Source organism: Primulina huaijiensis, chromosome 1, assembly GCF_012295235.1.
Source record: "Primulina huaijiensis isolate GDHJ02 chromosome 1, ASM1229523v2, whole genome shotgun sequence".
NCBI classification, from domain to species: domain Eukaryota; kingdom Viridiplantae; phylum Streptophyta; class Magnoliopsida; order Lamiales; family Gesneriaceae; genus Primulina; species Primulina huaijiensis.
The window spans coordinates 25,359,321-25,367,577 of NC_133306.1; the positions used below are offsets into that span (position 1 = coordinate 25,359,321).

At 35.1% G+C, this 8,257-nt stretch overlaps 2 protein-coding genes across 2 annotated transcripts; one reads left to right on the plus strand and one right to left on the minus strand.

Moving 5' to 3' along the window:
- Positions 1 to 340: 340 nt before the first annotated feature.
- On the plus strand, positions 341 to 2,072 carry LOC140988512 (calmodulin-7-like). Its single transcript, XM_073457517.1, has 2 exons — positions 341 to 541; positions 1,370 to 2,072. Exons 1-2 carry the CDS (start codon positions 466 to 468, stop codon positions 1,741 to 1,743), a joined length of 450 nt encoding a protein of 149 aa, XP_073313618.1. The 5' UTR covers positions 341 to 465; the 3' UTR covers positions 1,744 to 2,072.
- A 3,204-nt stretch (positions 2,073 to 5,276) lies between these two features.
- LOC140988523 (SNF1-related protein kinase regulatory subunit beta-1-like) lies at positions 5,277 to 7,927 on the minus strand. The gene is made up of 4 exons (XM_073457523.1): positions 7,616 to 7,927; positions 6,593 to 6,768; positions 6,274 to 6,436; positions 5,277 to 5,745 (listed from the first exon to the last, which is right to left on the minus strand). Exons 1-4 carry the CDS (start codon positions 7,790 to 7,792, stop codon positions 5,425 to 5,427), a joined length of 837 nt encoding a protein of 278 aa, XP_073313624.1. The 5' UTR covers positions 7,793 to 7,927; the 3' UTR covers positions 5,277 to 5,424.
- Between the last annotated feature and the right edge of the window lie 330 nt (positions 7,928 to 8,257).

Below are 8,257 nucleotides of genomic sequence, written 5' to 3' on the forward strand. Positions count from 1 at the left end.
TATATATATAATAATAATAACGTAAATAGTACGAGCGAGATAATTCTTTATTAAAGAATACTGTCAAGAAATACAAATAGTACTTAATTTACCAAAAATTAATTTTTGCTCTCCCACAAAATTGAATGACAAAACTCGTGTGAGACGGTCTCACGGGTCGTATTTTGTGAAACGGATCTCTTAGGTCATTCATGAAAAAATATTAATTTTTGTGTTAAAAATATTATTTTTTATTGTGAATATCGGTAGGATTGACTCGTCTCAAAATTACCTGTTCAAATTGAATTAAAAGAAAAGAAAATAATTAAAATAAAAGGTTAAAAGGAAAGACAAGGAAAGGAAAAGCATCATATAGCCACTCACTTTCGCCCACACATATTCTCCGTTGACGGAAGCACCACCTTCTCTCTCTCACGATTCAAATTAGACACCGTGATTCTGTAGTTTTAGCTGAGAGGGAAGAAAATGGCGGATCAGCTTACGGACGATCAGATCTCGGAGTTCAAGGAAGCTTTTTCTCTATTTGACAAGGATGGCGACGGTTAGTCACCGATTATACTCTATTTGCGAATGGTTAGAACTGTTCCTGTGTAGATCTGTTTGCGTTGATTTTGTGGGTACTATTGATTTGTTGCGTATTTGCGAACGTTCGTGGTGATCTTGTATTTTGATTGAAAAATGTGGATCGTGCGCTTAATATGTACGCGTGGTGACGCGACATAGTTCTGTAGTGTTTGTGTATCATTTGTTTATGTGTCGTGCTTTATGATCTAAATCGGAAGATTTGTTGGGCTGATCGTGGAAAGTTTCGTTTTTTAAGGGAAACGAAGCTGGTTTACGATATTCTGATGATGAGTTTGTTGGGTTGTTTGTGCATATACGTGAGCCTCGTATTGAGTGTGATTGGTGAAAAATCGATACTTTTTGTGACTTTGGTACTCTGATGCTCTACTTCAATGGATGCTGCAGTTGTCACTTATTTTTCACGGCAGAGTCAAAGCAACAATAAAGCCGATTTCGAGCTGTTAATTTTGACTTAAGGTGTTTTGAAGTTTTTGAAAATGTTTCACTTTGTTTTTGTTTATCTGGGAAAGGTTAAGAGATTTGGAACAAGCTTGTCAACTCAAAATTTTTATCTTACAACTTTGTATATTGAATTTATTGAAGTGATTAGTTGAATGATTGGTACATTTTTTTCATACTTTCTGCTTATAGCAATTGCAAATTAATTCCCTTTCCATTATGTTGATTATGGTTAGAGAAGCTTGTGTTATGGACTTTTCTATATTTTTCTAATATAATCGCCATAAACCTTGTAAAGTTTGCAAACTCGGTCTCTTATTGTTCCTTGTGAATACTTGATTGACAGGTTGCATTACCACCAAGGAGCTTGGGACAGTAATGCGCTCTTTGGGACAGAACCCCACAGAGGCTGAACTTCAGGATATGATCAATGAGGTTGATGCTGATGGAAACGGAACTATCGATTTCCCAGAGTTCCTAAACCTGATGGCCCGGAAGATGAAGGACACTGATTCTGAAGAAGAGCTCAAGGAAGCTTTTCGGGTTTTTGATAAGGATCAGAATGGATTCATTTCTGCAGCTGAACTTCGTCATGTGATGACAAATCTTGGGGAGAAGCTCACTGACGAGGAAGTTGATGAGATGATCCGTGAGGCTGATGTTGATGGTGATGGACAGATAAACTACGAGGAGTTTGTCAAAATTATGATGGCCAAATGAGCTCTGAACAACCCAAACTAAATATTTAATAGGTACGAGGATAAAACAAGGAAGCTGGGGCAGAGAAGTTCTCTGAGATTTCTGTTTGTTATGATGTGTTATGCTTTATTAGCTTTGTTTGTTGCTTGCCTACTCTTTTGTTTGCATTGTAGTCTAGTGCTGTTCTTCAATGTATGCTGGTATACTCTGTCCTTTGCTTTGGCTATCTGGGTTGTTCATGTTGTCAGTTTCCAAGATTTAATATTCAGGACCTATTTGTACAACTTCGAGCTATGTTTGACACGTTGATTAATTTGTGGATACTCTAACTTGTCAACTCCATTTTATATCATTCTTTGTTTATTTATTTTTATATCATTGATGATATATACGACTGCTCCCACTTCTTTCATGGATTTCTGTAAATATCTTAGTTAAAACACACTCCATTAGTTTTTATCTCTTTTTTGGGGGATACTGCCTTAGAGCTGTAGTTTCATGCCCTAGTACGTTCCTTGCTCCAGATTTTGTGGCTTGAAAAAGGAATGTTTTGTGCCCCTTTTAGCGTAAGAATCATAGAATAACTGACACATTAATCTCCTTGGGTGAACTTTGGGCTTCTGAGACACTGTCAACAGACTACGATTTGGCTGTAGTCCATCCCCAGTGTCATTCTATAGCTCTAGAAAACGGCCGATTAGAGATGGTTGATGTGTTCCCGAGCAGTAACACTCTCCTTCGAGTTGGGACATATATATCTTCCGTGTCTCATAGAAAAGAGCTATAGAACAATCACTTGAGAGGCGATACTAGTTGATCAAAGAATCATGTATCTGAATCAGATCATTTGAAATACACTGTTCGATTAATCGCCATAACTTTCACATCATTAAATTTGAACATGTATCCTGTATAAAATTTGCGGATTTCTATATTCATAATCCAATGATAATTAAGTAATATAGGTGAATTTCGACTATTTTTATAGTATAATATAATATCTATCTAGCAAACAAGTTTACGAGGCTACTGAAATTCCATATTTTCTATCTAGGTCCGATTGGAGGCAGAAAATGATCATTTTTCACAATACATTTCTTTACATTTGTGTCTGCCTAAGAATTTGTAGATTTTTATTGATTGGGGTGGTTCTAAGAATCTTGTGTTGAAGGGGCATTTGGAACCTCTTTAAATAAGTCAGAGGACATAATTTCTATATTTTAATTTTTTTTTTTATAGTTTCACGTCGATTGAATTGGAAAAAACAAACCAAAGATAGATCCGCGTTATCTCATCGTTTTTGTTTTCCGCATATGTAAAATTGCAATAAAAGTTAGCCGTAAAAGCTAATTATGTTATTAGAACTTATTTTGATTTTTGACTATCTACAGATTTTGTTACTTTGTAATTTTTGAAATGTCACTCACTTTGGAGTCGGACCAAGTGAAATTTTTCCATGCCCTTGAATCTAAAATCGCCTTTCCATTAGTGCAAATTTTTTTTTTCTTTCACAAAAAAAAAAAAAAAAAAACTGAAACGATTATGGTTCTTGAAGTATTGATGGGGGAAATGTGTGTTTCTTCCATGCTCTGAGACCATCTTCAACCTTTAATTTTTTTAGAATGCAAATTTTGTATTATAATAATTGAATTTCTGTACCAAATTCAACATCCAACTCCTGCTCATTTACTTCAATTGTTATATTATATTTTTTGCAAATTGTATTATTGCATTAAAATTTTAGTTTGTATTTTACTATTATATTATTTATAAAAAATTAAATCAAACCATTAATTAAATGTTTTTATTTAATATAAATAAAATTATTTAAAAATCTATTTATAAATTTATTTTATTAAATATTTAATTTCTATGATTAAATATCTAATTATTAATAAATATTATACTATTATTTAAATAATATTTATAATCTTTGATACAAATATTTATAATAAAAAAATAAATAGGAGTTCTACGCTAAATCTCCAGCCCTATTGGAGAACATCTTCCTCCAACAAAATGACATTTTGGTGCCGGGTTGGAAATGCGCGAGGTTCCATTTGACATTAGAAGCATAAATACATTTATGAATTCGGCACATTCAATTAGAGAGAGAATTTGACACATCATTATATACAAATTTTCAAAAAAAGACGATCACGTTTTTTTTTTTTTTTTATAAACATTGGCCCACTTCTGGGATTATGTAATTATATCGACCTTTTCAGATTTAAACATTTAAAAAAATCGAAGAAAAAATATCAAACTACGCTCGCCATTAATACATCCAACAAATGGAGTTTTTAACTCAATAATTCAGCTCTAATATATTTTCATTTTTTTTAAAAGGGAAACTCGGTTGATCAGTGGGCATGCATCTTCTTCTTGGCCGTGAACTTTTAAATTGTAAAAACTTACATTATGCGCCAGTTTCTGAATGCAGACGATTAATATTTGCCTCTCTGTGTGAAGGGTAGATAGTTTAGGCTTGTAAGAACCACCATTGTCAGCGAGCATCGATTGAGCAAGAAAAGGGCTATAAATAATTTAACGGGAGGTAGAGATTATTCACTCCAATATTAAGTTACAGAGACATCATACTGACTCTACGTTGATTATGAAACAAGGTTAGAGGTTGGCTTGCCATTTCCTTCTTCATGACTACATCAAAGAGTATGTTGAAACGGTACATGAAGACTTTCAGGGGAAAACTTGTGTTACCAAGGCAAGAGTTTTGGATTGTATGTTGAATTTTGTAATTAGTATACCATTTGAGGGTTTAGAGCCTAGAATAGATTCACCCGTCAAAATTAAGTTGTAAGTTTATAGAAGAATGTGATAATCCCCCAATACGCTTAGGTCATTATTATGCAAAGTTTTATTGTTTTATATTAGCCCAATGTATTTATATCATTCTTTTGATCAATAAGTTCTGCACTTTACTAATAAAGAATATACATCTAACATTTTGGTATCCTTTAAACTCTGCTCCGAACAACATCGGAAAAATTTCTTGAGATCACCAAGGACACTGGCAAAGTTTTGAATTGTCTTGGAATCTTGAATATACTTCGCTACGTCATGGTTTTGATCAACAAGTTCTTAATTCGGAGCTAATAATCCAAAATCATTCTTTTATCTTGTTTTGGTTCCCTGTATATTCGATTACCCATTAAGACAAACAATCAACACACGAGATGCACCGAACATTCAATTGACATATTAGATGTACCATCAATTATTTGCAGATTGTTTATAATCCATACAATTCCATTCACAAGAATGCATTAAGAAGATACAAGGCAAAAAAAAGGATAGAAGCAACTAGCAAGGAGAGGACAAATATAGGGAAAGACGAGCGAAGAGACTTGTAGAGGCAAAAAAAAGCTGATGACAGAACAGGTTTCACCGAGGTATTATCTTCTAAATTCAGCCATTCTCCACCTCTCATCTTATAAAAACAAATTTTTTTTTCCAAAGCAGATGCTGCTCAAGACTAAAGACATGGACGCTAAATTTGTTCAAATAATAAAAGAACAATTAAGAGCGATAAATGATGGAAGTGATTTCTCATTGCTTCAGTAAACCAGATATACAGTAAACAAAACGACATAATTTACAACAGGCCAACATAGGTAGAGTTTATTGACAGTACTATGATAAGGTGATTGTCAAAGTAAAGATTTGATGAGCAGAATAGGATCATCTCTTGAGCGGTTTATAAAGGACAACGGTCACGTACTTGGATTGGAACCGGTGAGTCAGACCCAGAGCAACAACAGACTGAGACGAACGTCCTTTCTCTACAAATATGTGGTTAAGCTCCACATGCTGGGGTTTCAATGAAAAAGTGGTCTCTTTACAGTTATCAGAGCCAAGCACAGTTGATTGGAGTTGAGGTGGAACCAACATCGGATCCTTAGCAAAATCTTCCTCTCCGGGGAAAGCTTGACTGTAGCTGGAGTCCGGTGATGGGGGAGCTTCAAACTCTGCAACACTATCAAGGTTTTCCGGAACATAATCCTGTAGATCGAACAAAGAAATCGTTCAAGAAAGAGACAATGATGGGCTAGGATCAACATCTTAATTATCTAGCATTGCCAGAGAATCTATCGATGGTCAGAAGCGAGCAATACGGAGGTATCTCATTTAGATCTACAATATATTTGTACTCTCTTACTGAGTATTACATTTTTTATTAACTTGAACAACATTTGCCTAGACTTGACCACATGAATCATCTCTGTCAATATTCTCTTATAAAAAATAAATATGCAATGCCGAAAGCAATACTTTATAACGCCAGTAGAATCTAAATTTCTCAACTTTATCAAGAGTCAACATTTTAGAAGACAACTTTTAGCCGCAGCAGAAAAAAAAAAGAATGAAACACTTTTTTGGAGCAAATACTGCAAGTTGAAGTGCAGCGCAGGAAGCTAATGCATTTGAACTTTTAAACATCGATAAGGACAAATGAAGGGTAAATATTACTGAGAATTTCTCTAAGACAAATCATCCTAAGTTATATGCACAAAAAGATTATTCACTTACATTGACATCAAGAAGATTACAGTGACGGCCCATCTCATCAGCGTCGCATGGAAGATCTGGAGCATATTTCACTTCGCCATCCACAATGAATCTGTAACAATATATACCTGGTGGGAGGACCAAGAGAATTGAGTGGTCTTTGCCTGATCTCTGGAGTATTTTCCTGCATGAATCAAGATTTCGCATCAGCATTTAAAGCCATCCTACAGGGAAGCTAGTGAGACAACGTACTAATTTGATGCCTATCTGACATCATTAATAAATTGACGTTAACCAAATCACACAAATGAAATAATTATGGCTGAATGAAGAAATATACCTTGACCTCCAGTTGTCCCAAGACCCTTCCACAGATACATTGTTTCCTCCAAAACTCCAGCTAATTACAATCGGCATACATTGTTCAAAAGGGTGATCAACAGCTCTCTGAGATCCATTCTGCCGTGATGGATTGACTGAGGGGTCATTATCCCTTGGAAGAGGATCTACTGGAGTCTGCCATGTTGTAAAAAAACATCAAATGCATAATGTAAACCAGCCAAAAAATCACAATACATAGATTCTCCAGAAAACAGAAGCTAAAATTTTGGATGCTGAAAAAAGATGACAGCAATACCCCAGAAACAAAAAAATATATCAGCAAATATCCCCCTCCCCAACTATCACACTTTAAGATATTAATGGTAAAGATAATGCAAGGATATCGATACATGTTTCTCTGTTGCAATCAAAATTACATACAAGCTTGTAATTCAGTAACAATCATAATCATTCTCTACAACTCGGTAAATGTATTTCAGAGCCGGATGTATAAATGAACAGTTACACGATGAATAAGCTATGAAAATTGAAAAAAATAAATAAATAAACCATCACCAAACATTGATGGAACCCCATCACGAAACTCACTTCCGATCATCGCATTACCAATTTCTGATTTAGCACCTTTGGCTCTTTATGCATTGACCACCTAAAAGAAAGAAAAACAGGTGGAATATACCAAGCTACAGTTCAAACTTTGCTGCCTTCCTAGCACTATGAATCAACGCTGACCTTGCTCTGATTACGACAAATTACTTTCACTTGCAGCCATTTAACAAATCAAACAACTACTGCAGTAACTCACCAATTAATAATGACTACTTTGCGACATTACTCAGAATTCGTCCACTTGCAAAATAATACGGCAGAAATAAATCCCGGTACATAAAAACTGCACATTTTCTTTGACCAGAGGTTCTTAACTCGCATAGACGCAATTACAATACCTAGATACGAGCAAATACATAGGTGAATACGTTCAATGAATGTATATAAGCAGATAAGGAATCAAAGAACGCACCTGAGAGGAAAATAAGAGCGGGGATCGAGACTGACGGTTATCATGCGGAGGAGAGCTGAGCATTAAATCAACCGAATCCATGCGCTCAATCGGCGCGTGTACTGGAATCCCCGCCGCTTCATCTCCGCCGCCACCGCCATTAGCACAGCCTTCTTCTCTACCATTCACATTCCCCATCGTTCAGCCAACACAACAAAAAAACAATGCAGTATGTATATGTATGTATGCGCAGAGAGAGAAATAGCTTGTCCGGAAGGGATCGCCGGAGGCAGTTAAGGTGGAGAGGGAGGGATATAATCGGAAAAATGACAAAAATGGTGACTTCGGAAGGATATAATCGAATGACGTGGGAAGATCGGAACCGTTACATTCGGATAAGTATTATGTTTGCAGATGAAATCTGGCCGTTCAATACTTCTTTTAGTTTATTGACTCATTATGAGCGAGGTCGTGTGCCTCACGTCTAATTTGTTTTTTTATTAAAAAAAAAGAAAATAAATCACTTAATTAAATAAAATCATAAAATCAAACTGTAATTATATTAAAAGTCACTTATTATTGTTTATTATTTCATGTTACTTTCTTCGAGGAATTCATTAGATATAACTCATCGATAATTTGTAGCAGCTTTCACCCAAATCT